Genomic DNA, 18,611 nt, shown 5'->3' with positions numbered 1-18,611 from the left:
CGGATTTTTATACGGGAATCGGGCACGACGGCGCGAGAGGGTCTGGTACGAGGCTAGCCGTTACCATGCGCAGTTGAGACGCGCGTAATTTAAATGTGTTGAATATTATTTTAAAACTTGAGTGTAATTATTGTAGCCCTAGTATCTGTAGCTCAAACTAACCAAAGGGCAGTGACGTGACGAAGTTAGTTGCAGGGACGGCCGTCACGCAGTGACAGAGTTTCTCTAGTTTGTCCTAAGTAGACTTTGTGTCGACGAGAAAGCTCGCAACAGCTACCTTGATTGTTCTGTTAGACGGATTTTCGATTACATTGATGAATTTGTTCGTCACGCCGATGTCAAGGTCTTCTCATGACCTTGTCATTCTGTACAGCTGATCATGACAGGAAAGGAAACCTTTCAATAATGTGCACAGAAGTTGTAGCTATCTGCCGACCAGTCACCTTGCCCTAAACATTACTCGCTACTACAGGGAATATTTTTTAGTAGACACAGGCTACTAAACAGTACAGTAACACTCCACATACGGGTTCGTGCTGCATGATGATGCGCTAGGCCTGCGCGGGTAGACTGGCGGGTAACTTTCGCGGTAAGTTCTCATTGATTTTTGGAGGGTCATTGAGGTGTTTTTCATTCGGTTGCACCGTCAGGAAACGCGTTATGTCTTTATGTCGTTCAGTGGGAAAGTCACAAAGGCGCAAACGGACGGCGTTCGCGGTTAGGGCTAACTAGACAAATCGTTTCGTTCCTCAAGAATAAACGGGTGAAGAACTTGCGTTTTCTGTTTTGTCATTAGACTGGGAGCTGCAAAATGACAACCAGGAGGCGGAAATCTCTGTCACAACGTGTGAGTCTGCGCTCGTTGAATGAATGAACTTTTGTGTTCATCAACTTCATGCACGTTTTCTGATTTAGACTGCACCAAGGCAGAAAAGTTTTGCGGAGGAAACTACTAAATTGATGGACTCTAACTCGACTCTAAATAATTTCAGAGCTCCTCTTGAGGAGATACATCCCATTACACACAATTCTGTGGAGGATACTCCACCTGGATTGAATTGGTTTTCTAATTCGGTAGTAAGGCAATCTAAACCTCGACCGTGTCCTTTGCCGAGATTTAGCTGGGCTGACTCTGAAGAGCTCTGGGAGTATCTCTTGCAGAAAGACGGAAGTTATAATATTGACCCTGAATATTTAGACAAACAGCATTCCATATTAACCCCAAGAATGAGAGCCATTCTTCTGGACTGGTTGATTGAGGTAGATCTTCCACTGAGTTTTACACTTTGCTGTTTAATACATGTTCAGTTTGTTTTTAGGTGTCTGAAGTGTATAAACTACACAGAGAGACGTTTTACCTTGCTGCTTATTATTTGGATAGATTCTTGGCATGTCAGCACAATGTTGCAAAGGAGAAGCTGCAGTTGATAGGAGTGACTGCTCTCTTTATTGCTGCCAAAGTAGAGGAAATCTATCCTCCTAAACTAACTGATTTTGCATATGTCACAGATGGAGCTTGTAGTGAGGAGCAAATACTAGATATGGAAATTATTGTGATTGAGGTAGTTTGCGTGTCTTTATTGTTTTAATCATTGTAATATTTGGTATTTCACGTATTTAGGCACTAGAATGGGTGTTGCTACCTATGACTCCAAATGCTTGGTTGACCTTGTTTTTGCAGTTGACTAACATGGCAGGAATGAAAGAGCCATCCAAGAATTTTGTTCGTCCAAAATATTCAGCAAGAGAATTCATTAGGATTATTCAAGTAAGACCAAGTGAAGTGCTAAGAAGATTGCTTGGTAACATGTGTCAAGTTGTCGCTGTAGAGTCTTACATCAACTATCAGACACTCCCCAATATCGGACACTGGCGTATGGAAACCAGACAAAGATTTCTTGTATCTAAGGCATGAATGTAGAGAGTAGCGACACGGTAACACGACATGCTAGCTTCAGCTTGATCACTTGGCGTATTGCTGTTGACGGTGACAAAATAGAGCCTCCGCTGCTTTTCTTGTATATTGGACACTCCCATCAAATATTGGACAGCCGCTGGTTTTTGCTTTTGGTGGTACTACAGTTCACTGTCTGCACCTTGATATAATAAGTGCATATCTCTTCTACTTGCAGTGATAACAACATATTGGCATGCAGCTTTGCACGTTGCTCTTCAGGAAGCTGACGAAGAGGGGCGGGTCTTTTTCTCTAATATCGGACACCCGAGTTTGCTTGATGCGAGTGCAAATAGACGAGAACCGTGATGAATTGTGTTAATACTGACTGCAGACGTTTTGTAAATGCCCAACGAGCATGAAGAGCCTTTGACTCGTCTCTGTATCGAAAGAATTAGTTAAATAGTCGTCCACAAACAAATGAATGAATCTACATGTGCTAAACTGAGAACATTTATAGCCCTCCCCCATCTAGCACATCCTGAACATCGCTATCGTTTGCGAACAAATGAATCTAGAGATGGTGGTAGCTGATGGGCTTGATCATGAGCAGTACATAGCCTCTCGTAACCAGACCCTACCGCCTTGACATCTAGAACACGGATTTTTGCAATCATAGTTGTCTATTTCACGTCTATATTGAGCATACATGCATTATAGGAGTCATTTAAGGATCTACTTTTCTCTCCTAATACTTCTTTTGTTGGATAAAGAGACGAGTCAAAGACTCTCCGTGCTCGGTGGGCACATAGTAGACGCCTGCAGTCAGCATTAACACAATTCTTCACGGTTCTCATCTATATTACACTCGCATCAAGCAAATCGGGTGTCCAATATTAGAGAACAAGACCCGCCCCTCTTCTTCAGCTTCCTGGAGAGCAACGTGCAAAGCTGCCAATCTGTTGTTATCACTGTGAGTAGAAGAGACATGTACCTATTATTTCAAGGTGCAGACAGTGAACTGTAGTACCATCGAAAGCAAAAACCGGCAGCTGTCCAATATTTGATAGGCGTGTCCGATATATGGGAAAGCAGCAGAAGTTCTATTTTGTCACCGTCAACAGCAATATGCCAAGTGGTCAAGCTGAACGTAGCACGTCGTGTTACCGTGACTACTCTCTACATTCATGCCTTAGATTATACCAGAAATCTTCGTCTTGTTTCCGTACGCCAGTGTCCGATAATTGATGTATTACTCTATAGTTCTCTTGCGTGTGCGTGCGTGTGCCCTCGCACACACACCTGAATTTCAACCATACCCATTACTGATTTAGGCTTAGCAGAACCAAACACCAAGCATGTTTTTGAGGTTGGCTGTTCTCCATTTAATGACATGGCCCAGCCATTGCAATCTCTGTCATTGCAAATTAATACGGTCTTCCTTTGCTGTACAAATGTTCTTTTAATCGGGGATCTTATGCCATCCTAGTGGTACAGTTAGAATTGTTCTGATATGTCTCATGTTGACATATAAAAGTTTGATAACCGTCTAATATTCTCACGAGTCACGGGCCAGGTCTCACACCCATATAACAGAGTTGGAGGTTCAGTGCTCTGAATAGTCTCAGTTTGACTGTTCTCAAAATCAATTCTTGCTAAATACTTGTTTCTGCCAGTAGTTTGAATATTGCACTTGCTTTAGCAATCCTGTTGTAAATTTCTTTGGAAATGGAAATGATAGCTTCACTTGACACATGAATTGTGTAGAGCAGAACAAATTGTTGTAAGCCAAAAGGAGACTTTCAAGGTTTTATGCAGTACCCCGGAACCCTGGGATTTCCCCTACCAAAGATTAGGCACTGATGGCGTCATTTGATTCAAGCCAGGTTAAGTTTAAAGCAGGGTCATGGTCGGACATACGCACTGCATGACTTTGAAAAGGGTGCACTTTTTCAAACACTCAGTAACCGCGAGGACCTAGATGCTCTAGTTTGCACTGAAGGCAACACTGATTGAAGTCTCTGTATAGACTGAATTGGGACAATCAAGACATTGAAGTATGAGGTTGCATTAGTCTGTGACTCTGGTAGCTATTCTAGGCTTTTTAGATGTAGTTCTTGGAGTTTTCTTCTAAAACCTCAAACTGAGGTTGCTGCACTGCAGTTTCAGTAAAATTTGACAAGCACCCTCACACTTCAAGCCAGATCAGAGTTTCTTACGCACGTGACCAGAAAGCACATGTCACGTTTCTGTATGTTGCAGCTGCCGTAGTCACGTCTTTCTCTCAGGGCAAACAAGCGCACTCAGTTCACAGTCCGCTTACACTGCTGTCGTGCCTGTCAATCGACACCTAAATAGCCAGTTTTGCAGTAATTTCGTCAATTGACCTTTGCACATGCACAACATACGAACAGCTTTTGAAGGGCTTACTTGCGATCGAAGCTGATTTTCTTGCCTGGACACTTGAGCATATCTTATGTGCAATAGCTATGAAGCAAAGCTACATCACTTGAGATCGGCTCTAGTGCATCCGACTGTGACCCTGTACCTTCAATTAACACCAAGTTGATTTGGAATGACACTTAGTCAAGAGTCACTGATTCAAAGTCATTTTCCGGTACGTCCGTGCATTGATTTGTTGGCCACGCCCCACAGCGTACTCTTTCTCCTACCAAAACTCGAATCCTGTATGAACCCCTGACTTTGATATGAGAGCCAGGTCATCTGCATGCATTCTCGCTTACATCTCACTGTAACCCTGTCCATGAGCTCTATCATTCATGTACGTATAGACCACCTTCAGTTTTGTATTCAATCTGAGTGCCACTTCCAAGAGAGTTTCACGAATTATATTGTTCATGTAGATATTGAAGAGAACAGGAGATAATTAGCAGCCTTGTCTTGCTTCTGTGGTTATTCTGAACCTGTCTGACTTCCCACTTTTAGTCCAACAACACATTAATTTGGTGTTATTATAGATGTCAATAATCAACCTATAGACTCATTTCCTCTACTTCATGATTTCTCAAAACTGAAAGAGGGCATGTCTAGGGACTGAACCAAAGGCTTTCAACAAGTTTATGAAGTAGATATGCAGACTAGAGTTGCTCTAGAGCTTTTGCAATGATTTGCCTCAATCCCCAGATCTGGTAAATGGTAGTACCTCTATCTTGAGATGTTCCCACAGGATGTTTACCAAAACTTTTTTCTGGGATTCTGAGCAAAGATATGCCTTTTTGGTTATCACATATTTGTCTGTCATTCTTTTTAATAATGTCACGAAGGCAGCATCTTCCATGCCTGCAGGACATTGCCAAATTTCCAACACGATTGAATGACCTCAATCAACCAAGAAAGAAGCTTGCTCTCTTTTTGCTGCTCATGACCGGTATCTTTTTAGATTATGTCTTTCCCTCTATTTGTAGTTGGCAAAGAATTACTAACAAGGAATGGATCCTTCATTTAGGTCTATTTTGAGCTAAGAAATAACAACCTTTCATGGTCAGGTTTAAAAGATTTCATTTCTAGTTGCCACTGCATCTCTCCATCTCTTTTTTATGGTAGCTCCCCAACAGAGTTTGTTTAGGATTGAAATTATACGGCAGTGTTCAAAAAAGTGGTCATCAAGTTGTCATTTGATGACTAAACCGAGTTCATGTGATGACCCATTTTATACCAGCGAGGTTGCCATCCTGACGACTAAAGTCACTCAAGTTATAGTGAACCCAATAAAGTTTGTTTTATGCTGTCAAGTAGAATAGTTAAATTACTCAGGTCAGACTGAGGGTGACACCTTTGAAGTCCTGAGATTTGTTTACAACAACAATCAGTATCATTATTTAAGTTATAAATTTCAAATACTGTAGAGTCCATGTAGCTACGCAATGTGATCCAACCAACATAATCGCTAGAGCATGTCACAAATTTGTTCACTCGTGCAAAATCTAAGGACAGCTGCTTTGATTTGCATGTTTCTGCCATGTTTGCTGATTTCAACTGAGGTCTAGGACGCATTTCTTTACCTATTTTGGCTCTTCTGTAAAAGTCTTCTAAGAAGACTGCAGAGCCAAAGGTGTCAGAAGAGGTGTTTTCACTGAAACACTCAGAAGAAGTTGGAAGAGATCGTTCTTGCGCAGCAAAGTTGCTAAACTGGATGGTTGCAAACAGAATAGATAAAAGTTGTTGTATATGAGCTAAATGCTTGTTACTTAACTCTGCACTACAAGCAGACTCTTGATCGTGATCATCCCTTCAGGGCTTGTCTCTCCAGACTTGGGGATCCCTGGGCTGTCACTCCACGAAAGACATTCATTCCCTTCTCTGCTGAAACACGTCCCTGATGTTATCAGACTTGATTGTCTAAGTCTTTACATTATACTAGAATTTTAAAAAACCTTTTTCTCTGAAAAAAGAAATGAATGTAGGGATTGTATAAGAAGTAACAGAAACAAGATCTATAGATAATATGAACCAAAGCCAGACATCATTAGTGAATCCTTCCAACCCCCACATTCCCTTACATTTTGGGGGTTGGAGGATTACTAATGGTGTCTGGCTTTGATTCATATTATCTATAGATCTTGTTACTGTTACTTTTTATACAATCCCTACATCAATTTTTTTCAGAGAAAACCTTTTTAAAAATTCTAGTTTGGTAAGTTTTTAGGAGCGCAAAAGTGCAACATATACCTACATTAGGACCTGTACGACTTTTATAAGCATGTCTAAGATTTAGCGCGTTTTCATTTGCGTTAATTAAACCTGTTTATACATGTATGTAACAGCTTTCGTTAGACATGATTCAGAGGTAGTTTACTCAAGTGTTTTATAGGTCTACGGGGTAGATACGGTACCGTGGTATCCTAGCGCATGTTGCACAAATATGGATCCTAATTTTTAGTGCCTTTGCATTGTTCTTTCTTCTGTGCATGTATAACTGAATACGCAACGGCAGTTGGAATAGAACTTGGTTTAGTAGTCAAAGCCAAAGATTATCACATACGGGATATGTGTTGCAAATGATGGGTTCCCATATAAATTGCTGTGTGTACTTAATTATTCGTCAATTTTGCTCCTGTGTGCGACGCAGATCGTAAACAATTTCAGACTAGACCGGACAATAGCAAACATGATCGAATTACACAGTTTTGGTGATAAACTCTTCATAAACGCGTTTGGCCTATCTGATTGGCTCTTCGCCCATTGTCTCTGGTTGCCATGGACAAGCAATCGCAAATACTGCTTCGTGATTGGCCCAAACTGTGCAACAGCGTTGATGACGGTTGTTGGATCAAATCTGCTTGAAAGAAACACAATTTTTAATTAACATTGATTTCGGTTTCTCTAGTCACCAAAAGAATAGAGTTCAGGTAATTCTAAAGCATTTTCTCGAGTTTCACAGCCGTACCTAACGTACGTGGAGGAGGAGAAGAAAGAAGAACTAAATTGGCGCATGGGCCTCCGAGGCTAGCAACTGTTTTCTAGGTTGTTAGATGATTATTGACCAAAACAAAAATAGGATATAGTACACGACATACAAACATTTCATTTCGTTGATTTTGAGAAATTTTAGTCTTCATTTACTATGTTTTCTAAGCGTGCAAAAAGACGACCACACCCCACAACACTCTATAACATGGGCAATCCCTACATACAGGGTACTACCGTACCCTGTGATATCTGAGTGGGTTACTCGTAGAACAATTGCCCGATATAGACTGCTTGCTTTGTATGTATTGACAAATCTTTGGTTTAGAAATTGACTGACGTAAGCATCCAAAACTTTTTGAAGCTTCACCAAATGACGGACGTGACGCTTCCTTTAATTTATTCGCTGTCTGCTCTACTATGCGGCATTCGAGATATACAAACTTGTTGACCATTTTAATTAATAGAAACCGTCAACAACAAACCAGATCCAAGTCTTCTTGGATGTTGCAGGAGTCATTTCCAAATGCCATGTCCTTGAACTTGTTAGTGCTAACGGTGAACAACAGTTTAGAAATGCCTTCAAAATGTCTACATGATGTAACATACGGGACACATTGTTCGCAAACTGAGAGTCTGCAATTTAATAGACAAGACTTGCATGGGAGTTTTGTGATGGTTCAGATGGCTTTGGGTGTTTTAAATTTTGGTAATCAACAACGAATGTTTCACCTGGCAGTTGGCATATCTTATTAATTACGCTCAAAATAGATGTTGATGCAAACTTGGAAGTGTGAGAATTCAACTGAATGCCAGGTGCCTGTCCAAGTGGCACATTTGTGTTACATTCAGGTCTGCGTCTAACCGTTTTACTGCAAACGCCTGGTGTGACCACAACAGTTGGAGACCTGGTCTCAGATGCAGACATAGTGTGACCGGGGCTTAAAGAGTGTATAGACTAGGTAGCTTGTGTGTAGCCTCATAAGCTAGTATGCTACTATAGGCTTTTGTGTGAACAAGAACTGTACTGTACTACTTACATGTATACAGTGAATGTGGAAAGATTCTGAAGCTAGCTGTCGTGTGCATGAAAGACAAATTCAAGACTATGTGACAGTTGCCCATGATCGGAGCATGTGCTAGGATTTAGGTATAGGTACAGCTGTACCAATGACAGTTTTTTGTAAACATTTACTAGTTAATTAACAGAGTTCTGATTATCTTGAAGCAATTAGAAAGACCCTAATTCATTCCATGAATCTGATAGAGGGCAACTACTAGCTATAGTGTACTTAAACATCCTAAGAGAATTTGTAATGTAGCAGTGTGCAGAGGCTATTTGTGTATGTTACAGAATCAGTTTATTTGCTAATTTTTGGGCAAATGAAAATAAAGATTTTAGATGGAGGTATGTGTTAGTGGTGTCGTAGCAGTATTATTGTAAACTAATAGAAGCACCTGACATTGCTCAAGAAATACAGATGTATGTGTAAAGGTGTAGGGTGTTTGCTTACTTGAGCATAATCCCAAAAATGGACTTGATGAAACAAATACCGTATTACCCTGTCTGCATAGAAGGGCATGCTCTATAAGTGAGGTTTAGCAGAAAGTGAGACCAAGGAATCCTGCAATTATAAGAAAATGCCCTTATGGGCAAGGTAACCTCGATTATCCAGACCATCAGCAAGTCACCGCTTGTGCAATCTGCAATTTGCACCATGGCATCTTCTGCAGAAGTTGGAGTGTCTAATAGTGGAATTCGAAGAACAGTCACCGTCAGCCGATTTTGATAAGAAAAGAAAACTGCCAGAATGTTCACAGTGAACAGGAAGCTTGTCGTCATGTAGAAGTACGATAAGACGGTGGTAACAGAGCAAGAGCATCACAAGCTCGCAGTGTACCCCGAACTGGGTGAAGAAAGGGAGGAGTTTGCAAACTGACAGAACCAGAAGAAGGCGATTGCACGGGCATCATAGATAGGAAAGACAGCGATGAAGACGAGAATGAAGGAGAAACAGTGATTAGGTGTAGAGTGGAAATCTGTAGCACGTGAAAGCTATGCATGCGCTTTAATGAGTAGATGTTGTGACTTAGTATATCTGTGTTAGTGGGTAGTGCATGTTTGAATGGCTGCAATGTTGAGTCATTCCCTCACCTAAAAGGGCATGCCCTTGTACCCTGGGGTATAAGGGCAGTCTGCTAAACCTCACACTATAAAGGCATGCTCTTCTAAGCAGGGTAATAGATATGGGCAATTAGACCATTCTTCTAGGTGAGGAGTCTCTAGCAATGTAGTACATAGCAACTATTAGCAAGTTACGATGTGTATTGCATCTTTATTAATGTGCTATTCTAAGTTATAACATTTCATGCAATTTCTCTAGCTAATATTGTTATTGTGTTTGTCATTTTGTAGTTATTGGATCTGTGTGTACTCGACATTGGTAGTTTACAATACACTAGTAGTGTTTTGGCTGCATCTGCTTTGTATCTGGTGTTAAATGATGATTTTCAATGGAAAATGACTGGTCAATCGTGGGAAATCATTGGTAGGTGTGTTCAATGGATGCTTCCCTTTTACGCTGTCCTGAATGAGAAAGTATTTCTGTCAGTCAAAGACATGGACAAGGTTCTACTATTATATTTCATCTCACTGCTAGTTGATTAATAAATGCTCTTGTATTGCAGCTTTCAAAAGACAATGTACACAACATTCAGACACATGTAAATGGCCTAGGCTTGTTGGTAAGTTTCCAATGTTGGTCATGTATCGTAAGCATTGTAAGTTGTTATTGCTATGTGTGTGTAGTGCTAGTGTTACACTGATAACGGTATTTGGCTGATATGCCAATACATGATCCAATATGTCGGCAATAAATAAGCCAATAATCTATAATCATTGACTCAATACTAATAGGTAATCTAATTTTATTAAACGTACTTAGGATATAGTAATAGAAATCTTTGCTGGTATCCATCCGCCAGCTATTTAACAGTTGGTTTGATGAAATTCTATAACTGCTCCAGAGAGACAACGATCAATACCTCAGGGTAGCTGTTGACCTTCCAGAATTGAAGTCTATTGACACCTAGCCGATCTGATTATCGGTGCAACCCTAATGTACCCTGTCATGTCAGATAAACTTTTAAGCTAGTATTGTACTGCCTTGTGAAGTGGACAACTGACTAAAGTAGTAATGTTAAAGTCTTGGCAATGGGTGTTAGAAATAGAGTTGTAAACATATTTCTATCACCTTAAAATGTATTGTGTGTGTGTGTGTGTGTGTGTGTGTGTGTGTGTGTGTGTGTGTGTGTGTGTGTGTGTGTGTGTGTGTGCACGTGCAAGTACACAAAAAACATGGATATAGGCAATCCATGTATTGTTGTTCTGCACACTTAGTGCAAGTTAGTAAACTCTTTATTAGACAAGACAGACCAGAGATTGGTAATGTTGGACCAGTTGTCTTAATTTATTAATATAGACATAATGTATTTGTTTTAACCCTTCACCTGTTTAGGACTATATGCCACCTATTACACGTCTAATTATCTAGCGTGCGCAAGGCAGTAGTTGCGTACCTATTATTTGCAATTGCAGCCACATTATAGAAGTAAAATTACAATTCATACATCTTTGATAATCATATTAACTGTGCTTTTGAATGATACAATTCTTGTAACTATTGTTAAATACGAAGCAAAATATGGCCCAAACAAACCAATCTTCGTGGTTCTTTGGATGTTTAAGCAAGTGTTGCATAGATCATCATAATGTACAGATATTTTCAAGTAAATTTGTACCCCTACCGTTATCTCTCTATTTAACTGTAGCCGTAATAAACCTGAAGGTTGCACAAGCAATCTATGGATTGTTAAAAACCAAATGTTTTCAGGATACTGTGCATGATGTGTGCGCCCACACACACAGTTATTTCTTTACATTTTGAATTATATTTCTGTAATAACGCAGTCTTGTGCATAGCTGAAGGCCACGAGTGATAGTCATGGACTGTAAAAGAAAGCACTAGAGGAGCATGTTATTAGGGCACAAATGTGTTGTTAGGGTACAGTCAATTTCATGAATGCTGTTTGTGGGCATTTGATGCATGCTTGTACACGTACCTGTACCTTGTTCAGTCCTGGTTTGAGGTAACTATTCTGTATGGTCTCTGCTATCCTATTTATACCATTTGTATCATACATTATTGGTGCATGCCAAATCATAATTCAGTTAAAACATAATGGGTTGTACACATGCAGTATCAGGAATTATAGATGTGAATATTGTTTCATGTATTCTACAGCTGAATCTGGTTGTTGTGATTTGTAGGACAAGGTTGCCACTGTTCCACATTTACCTGTACTTCCTCCTGGTGTTGACATACCTACTCCACCTGGAAGTACACAGAAGTAAACGACAGTATTTCAGAGATGTAGTTTTCTATAGTCATTTGACTTCAATAACAGACTACACATTGGTAATAACTCAACTCTTCTTACTGCATGGCTGATGATAATTTACTTCAAAGCTTCACAAAAGTCGAGCATAAACTTCGCGGCCAATAACAATAGCTGCCACTGCTAACAGTCCAACATGAACAACTGACCATTTCCTTTGTCTTCTGTCTAGCTGCTGTTGCTTCACATTGGTGATGAAGTGAAGTTGTTCGCGTAGACCTTCAGTTTCTTGTCTGAGATTGTCAACAGAGTGACAAGCCCGCTCTAACTCAGAAGTGAAGTTTCGTGTTGCCTCGACAAGTGGACTCGGGTCAATCATTTGAGGATTACCAGCAATCTGTCTTGCTACATATTCTACAGTGGCAGTAATATAAGAAGTATGTTTGGCAACATTGCCAAGAATCTCCGTTGCTTCATTTATACCAATGGCTGTAGCAAACTGCTCGTTAAGGTTTGATGCATCCCACTCTTTCTTGTGTAGCTGCCCAACAGCTTCCAGGATTTGCTTTCGCACTCCCAGCTGTGAGATACCTACCTTCTCCAGGTCACAATCCCTCATCCGAAGTAAAGCTCCAAAATCAATCTGATGTCGCTGGAAGATTGGGACGAGACTGCCAAGTTCTATGCCACACAGAAAGAGCTCAAGATCACCATATTTGGCGCATGCCTGTGACTGCGTGGGTGCAGGAATTGGAGTTGTCTCAATTTGTTCAGACTGACTGTGATGAAGGCTAGCTTGGATAAGATCAATGATATCAGTGTGGTCACAGCTGTATGCTAGATCAATTGGTGTTTGTCCATCATTACATGCAAGTTCTGGATCAGCCCCGTGGTCCAACAAGTAGCGGATAACATTCACCCGACCTCTTTGAGAAGCCCAACTCAAAGCAGACCATCCCCTTGAGTCCTGTCTATTTGGTTCAGCTTTGTACTCGATCAGTAGACGGACTGCTTCGAGGCGGCCTTCTCTAGCAGCAAACATGAGTGCTGTAGATTTGGAATGGTCGTGAGCATTCACACGTGCACCATGTTGCAGCAGCAGACAGACACATTGTGCTATGTTCTCGTCACGGCCGGTCGCTACACTAGCAGCCATTACAGCAGTAAACATATTCTTGTGGAAATTTGCATCGGCACCGTGCTCTAGCAACAAACGTGTTGTGTCAGGCTGACCGCTGTTGGCTGCATGCAACAACGCAGTCCACCCACTGGGAAGAATGGCGTCCACATCACAGTCTTCTTGCTGCAGGTAGGCTTGGACAGTCTTCACATGGCCTCGCGTAACAGCAGTTTGCAGATCTTGCAGGGTGACTGTGTCTACCTGTGGATTAGTAGGATTACCGTTGGGAAGAGAATGAGAGTGATGGTTCGTAAGTCCCTTCTCTGGCTCCTCAACAGACGAAGAACGCAGTAAACTATGGCTACTTTTTTCAACTGTTGGCTCATATCCAAACCCAAATTCGTCGTCGTCGTCGTCGTCGTCGTCGTAAAAGCCTGCCGGAAGTGCCATTACAGACCGGCAACAATCTAACGCGCGTTGCCTAACATTCTAACACGTGCAGAGCGAACATTCTGAGCGGCTCTGCAAAAAATCGTTGTTAATTAATACTAAACTTTAGAGTCCTGGTCTTATTGTAGCCATCGTAAATTTAGCTAGACCAGATGTTTTGCCAACGGTCTCAGTGCGTACGTCGTCTGGCTAGCTGTCTAGTTTAATTAATTAATTATTCTAAACTGCAAATAGACTAGCTGAACTAGCTGTAACTACCTAGTGTACCTAGTATCCGGAATAGAATCGAAGCGGCACGAAGAGAACAGAAAGATAGAGTACACGTGATGGTCACCCGGCCTCGCCATGCAGAAGAAACCTCTAGCTCTATACTGTGTGTTTATTACAGATCGAGTAGACTGCAGGTGGCCTGGCCATGGGCCTCTAGATATATACCGTATTCGCCCGTAATAACGCCCATACCGAAATAACGCCTATGCCCGTATATACGCCCATGTGCGACAGGTCAGAACTTTCCGCCCGAAAAAACGCCCATGCCCAAGTATAAGCCCAGGATACGCAAGTATAGACAAAACAAAATGGGTCAGCAGAACATTCGTCTCCGTCTGTGTGCGTTTGATGAGCTGGTGTCAATGTTGAGTGAAAGTGCTTGCCGCTAGACTCATGTCTTCGTTGCAATTACCGACCCTGATGCTCTTGAAGGGCTTCAGGCCGACCACGTGTGTCTAGTGTGTTTAGTTTCTACGTGGATGTTGATGCTGAATGGATACCAGTACCGTAAGATCTTGCAAATGGATAATTGCAAGCATTTGTGGTATTTCTGTCTTCAAGTATTTAGATGATGACTGGCCAGGTCGACGACAGCATCTAGTGACCTAGGGCGCGTTTCCACTAGAGCCTAAACCGGTTTAACAAGTGGTTTAAGCTAAACTGGTTTAAGAATTGACCTGTTTCCACCAGCACTAAACCAGTTCTATTTTAAACCTAAACAGCTTTCCTAAACCCACTTCAAAGTAGGTTTAGCGAAGTGGTTTAGGTTTAACTGTCACGTGACAGTAGCACGCTTGTTTAGATGGCTTCCCACAATGTCGTTTTGATGATATTGACTATTTTGCTGGAATAGGATTGCCCTAAAAGATGTAAGGGTCATTAACTAGGGGAAAGAAATCAGTAGCTACGGAGACAAGACGGTGTCCTTGGTCATCGTCATGCAAATTCCTACTAGCAGATGTTGAATCAGTGAAAACCAACAGTTGGTCTGACTTGGCGACAGAGCAGCCCAATACTTCAAAATAAGGCGTTCCTAGACTGTTTGTTTTGCACATCCCGGATGGGCAAGTTACTAGTGGAAACAGTCGCTTTCTTGAACTGGTTTAAATTAGTTCTTAAACCAATTTAAGCTAAACTAGTTTAAGGTGCAGCTAGTGGAAACACGGCCCTAGTGACCATGTATACGCCTAGGACCAAAATAACGCCCATGCCCTAGTATACGCCCAGAAAAAAGTGTTTCTTTTCTAGACGCCCAGGGCGTTATTACGTGTGAATACGGTATAGGCCTATTTCTTTCTACCAGTAAAATTCTAAACAAAGAGACTTCAAAAGAAACTGACCTGTAACTCAGACTAGGCTACCACGTGTATGCATGGTTACTAGATTGCCTAGCTACGGAGGATTTTCATTGTTTCTTCTAACTAAGTCCCAATTACGACCGGTAGAATACATGCAATCTCAATTGTTGTCTGCATGCAAGCCTCTAGTTTAATCTTCTCTATTTCCAAGCCACTTCTCTATATAATTTTGTCAATGTTTCTTTCCTTTTGTCTGGATGCATTTAATCAATTGAGTGATGTCTACGTACGTGGTTTAATTTAATCTCAATTAATAAATCATGCTTTGTTTTCGTGTTTGCTCACTCATCATTAGTTCAATTTCACACACTGGTAACGCAATTGTTCCTATGATCTGTATACACCAGAGAGGACCACTATAATTGAGCACACGGAAGAGTCTACGATATGTCAGCCACGTACCGTACAGCCAGGCACCGGCGTAGCGTCGGGGGGGGGGGGGGGGATGGGGAAGGCTATAGCCCCAAACATTTTGGGCGTGTCATTCCCCTTCAAGCAAAGCTCTAATTTTAAGTTACTAGACAGTGACAGTCCGCTTAATCTCGTAGTACGCTGACGATCGACGACGTTAATTGACTCTACCTCTTTGACAATACACGTCATCATTTCAGTATAATAAAAACCAATGTCGAGAAGTCGTGGATCCGGGGAATGACGAAGGCGGGGAGAGACTGGCTCGAGTCTAGAAAGTGCGCATGGCCATCACTTATTTGAGACGTTTACTACGCTATCCGGCAACGAAAGAGTCAAAGAAGACCGCATCAGAAAAGCATGGAGAAGCCTATCCATCAATTATTTTTACGTAGTAAGTGTAGCTAGGGGCGACAACCCAATTGACCGGAGAATGGAATTTCCTGCGGCTCCGCTACCTAGTGATTTGCTTGCACTCCAGGGTACTTTCTCTACAGGTTATTCTAGCTAACTAGCTAACCTATATATATAACAGGGGCGTAGGCAGGATTTTCTTTGGGGGTTTCCAATTAATATCAGTGGCCAATAATATTGATATCTATTAGCTCAAAACAATTGTGGCAATCTTTGCTAAAGTCAAAGTCATTATGCTATAACATTCCTCGATATCATCCTCCTTGGATGTTTACGGGCAAACATGTCAATGACTTCATTACTTAACATCAATTACCATTGAGTAATTTATGTGAAGAAGAGCTAGACTGCTCAACCTGCCCTGTCTCATGGTGGACCTGAGGTATGTTTTGAGACGTCTAAGCACTGAGACAGTCCTTTCACACTCAGAGGTAGTCACAGGCAACGTGCAGAATATTCAAAGAAGACAGTTGATGTTCGGATACAACGTTGTGTGAGCATAATGGAGAGCATCTGCTGGGTTGTCTGGTAAAGGGCTTTCATGTCTCCTCCAACTGTTTGTCCAATTGTGTATTTCTTGTGGCAAATCGGTAGGTGAAGGGAGATCTTCCAAGAAACACATCGTCAATCCAGTTGGTGGTGAAACTCACATCCAAAGGGGTAGCCAGCCTCTTGTCGTTGCTAGACTTGATCACAGTGCTTGGCAGAATTCTCCTCAAGTCTTCCAAAACCTTGGTCTGAGTGGCTCCAAAACGGACTTATAGATAATTAATTAGTACATCAAGGAATGGTACTGCTATTGATCTGCGGAAATAAACCTCAGGAGACTCACCAGGTACATTGTCTCTGTTCTTCTGTTCTGGCAATGTCGAGGGATAGCAGGGTCAGATGCACCTACTGCCTTTCCAATACTGACAGCTGTTTTGTACCATGCTAATGGACAAGATCAATACTTTCTCGTACCTGCGAAAGGGAATTCCTTACATTATTAAGCTCACTGTAAGCTTTGCAAATATCAGATGCTCGCTGCTGCAGTGACCGAGTGAGGCCTTTCACATAGCCAAGCGTCTTCTTCACTACCACTAATGCTATTATGAATCCAAATTTTGTAATGTTATTCAGCAGTCCCTCTGCTTGCACAGCTGAATCCTTATTTCAGCCATTTCTAGTACCCTGACTGACTTCTTCCAACGTGTTCACAACTGCTGGAAACAGCCAGTCAAAGGTTTCAAATGCTTCAATTCGCGCAACCCACCGTGTTCGGCACAAATCCACCAGCTTTCTCCTGTTTGATCCAGTACCTTCCATTTTGGCAATGTGGCATTCTAATTCTTGCTGCCTCTTAGGTGAGTGAGAGAAGAACAAATTGATTTCTTTCGTTGTGGTCATCGTCTTGTTTACAGCTTGGATTTTGCAAGCTGCAACAACACATAGATTGAGAACATGAGCTGCGCAGTGGCAGTATAAAGCCTTTGGATATATGGCAGTAATATGAGCTGCAGCCCCTTCGCGGATGCTTGCCATATTTCCCACTCCGTCATAGCCCTGACCACGGAGGTAATTCATGTCTAGTCCATTGTTCTGCAGGCTTGATATGATTTTACCAGAAAGAGCCCTGCCTGTAGTACCTTCATCGCAATGTATAAAATCTAAGAATTCCTCTCGAATGTGTCCTTGCTTGTCAACAAATCTCACAATAAGGGCCATTTGCTCTCTGTTGGCAGTATCTGCAGCTTCATCGGCACAAACAGAGAAAAACTTTGACTCCAAAACTTCCTCTACAATTCGATTTCTACTAGCTCCACTCCCCAATACATACAAGTAGGTCGTTCTGGATAGTTGGTGAAGTGTACTGGGCATTTCTGCCTGCAGTCTTAAAATGGGATTCTATAGTGGTATCACCTGCGTCAAGACGGAATTTCAGTAGAGCATGGAAGTTTCCCTGATTACCTCCCCTGCCAGCATCCCCGTGTCCTCTCAGTGCAATGTTTTGCTTGCCACACAGGATAAGGGTGTTCACGATTGACTTCAGAATGGTGCAATTTTTCTGAACATTTGATCTTGCTTCACTCAACAGTAGTTGTCCAACTGACAGTTCACCTTTTTCCGTTTGTCTCATAAACGCTGCCATACTCTCTGTAGCCACCACGTGGGTCTCCTGAAGCTGATGTTCATCCAGGGTCTTCTTCGCTCGAGTGAAATTCGTCATTGGACTGTTCACCAGCTGTCCAAGACCTGTACGGTCTTCTTTTGCAAAAAGTACACAGGAGACACAAAACCCGCCAATCATTGACTTGGAATGGGTTAGCCATTCAAATCTTTGAAGCCATGACGGTTGCAATGATCGATTTTTCCCGTATTCTTCTTGACTAGGGAACTCGTAGTCAGCGATAGGCCTGAAAACCGTCTTGATCAACTGATACTTCTCATCTACGATAGACGACTTATTTCTTGGTCAGTGTATTGTCCCAAGTCGTTTCTGTCAGAGGACAAACTTTGACTGTCCCTTCAACTTTCAGTCACCACCACTACTGGCCCGCATGCTCGTAAATCGACGTAAATAGCATGTAAATCGACGTAAAATACGAAGGCACGTAATTTTTTCGTAATTTACGATCCTGGGTCGTATTTTACGTCTGAAGTGTTGCTTTGCGCATGCTCTTTGCGACGTAAATTACGAAGATCGTAAATTACGAAAGATTTACGTGTCTTCGTATTTTACGTCTATTTACGTCTTATTTAGATACGTTGATTTACGCAACATCGCTAGATCATAATGACACGTGCACTGTGTGATTACACTCCATCATTTGACATTAGTATAGGAACTCTTGAACATGCATCTTTACTAATTAATTAAGAATAATAC

The 18,611-nt window shown here is 41.7% G+C and overlaps 3 protein-coding genes across 3 annotated transcripts; 1 reads left to right on the top strand and 2 right to left on the bottom strand.

The window, feature by feature from the left end:
* Positions 1-560: 560 nt before the first annotated feature.
* LOC134178337 (G1/S-specific cyclin-E-like) lies at positions 561-11,792 on the top strand. Its single transcript, XM_062645200.1, has 9 exons — positions 561-589; positions 651-717; positions 797-847; positions 916-1,260; positions 1,320-1,562; positions 1,622-1,768; positions 9,738-9,950; positions 10,010-10,066; positions 11,652-11,792. The coding sequence occupies exons 2-9, from the start codon at positions 661-663 to the stop codon at positions 11,733-11,735; spliced, it is 1,197 nt and encodes a 398-aa protein (XP_062501184.1). The 5' UTR covers positions 561-589; positions 651-660; the 3' UTR covers positions 11,736-11,792.
* A 60-nt stretch (positions 11,793-11,852) lies between these two features.
* LOC134178336 (ankyrin repeat, SAM and basic leucine zipper domain-containing protein 1-like) lies at positions 11,853-13,313 on the bottom strand. Its single transcript, XM_062645199.1, has one exon. The coding sequence runs from the start codon at positions 13,287-13,289 to the stop codon at positions 11,853-11,855; it is 1,437 nt and encodes a 478-aa protein (XP_062501183.1). The 5' UTR covers positions 13,290-13,313.
* A 2,886-nt stretch (positions 13,314-16,199) lies between these two features.
* Positions 16,200-18,032, bottom strand: LOC134178567 (52 kDa repressor of the inhibitor of the protein kinase-like). Its single transcript, XM_062645439.1, has 4 exons — positions 17,645-18,032; positions 16,915-17,520; positions 16,741-16,830; positions 16,200-16,348 (listed from the first exon to the last, which is right to left on the bottom strand). The coding sequence occupies exons 1-4, from the start codon at positions 18,030-18,032 to the stop codon at positions 16,200-16,202; spliced, it is 1,233 nt and encodes a 410-aa protein (XP_062501423.1).
* Positions 18,033-18,611: the final 579 nt, after the last annotated feature.

Source organism: Corticium candelabrum, chromosome 4, assembly GCF_963422355.1.
Source record: "Corticium candelabrum chromosome 4, ooCorCand1.1, whole genome shotgun sequence".
NCBI classification, from domain to species: Eukaryota; Metazoa; Porifera; class Homoscleromorpha; order Homosclerophorida; family Plakinidae; genus Corticium; species Corticium candelabrum.
This window is presented reverse-complemented; position numbering and strand designations above follow the sequence as displayed.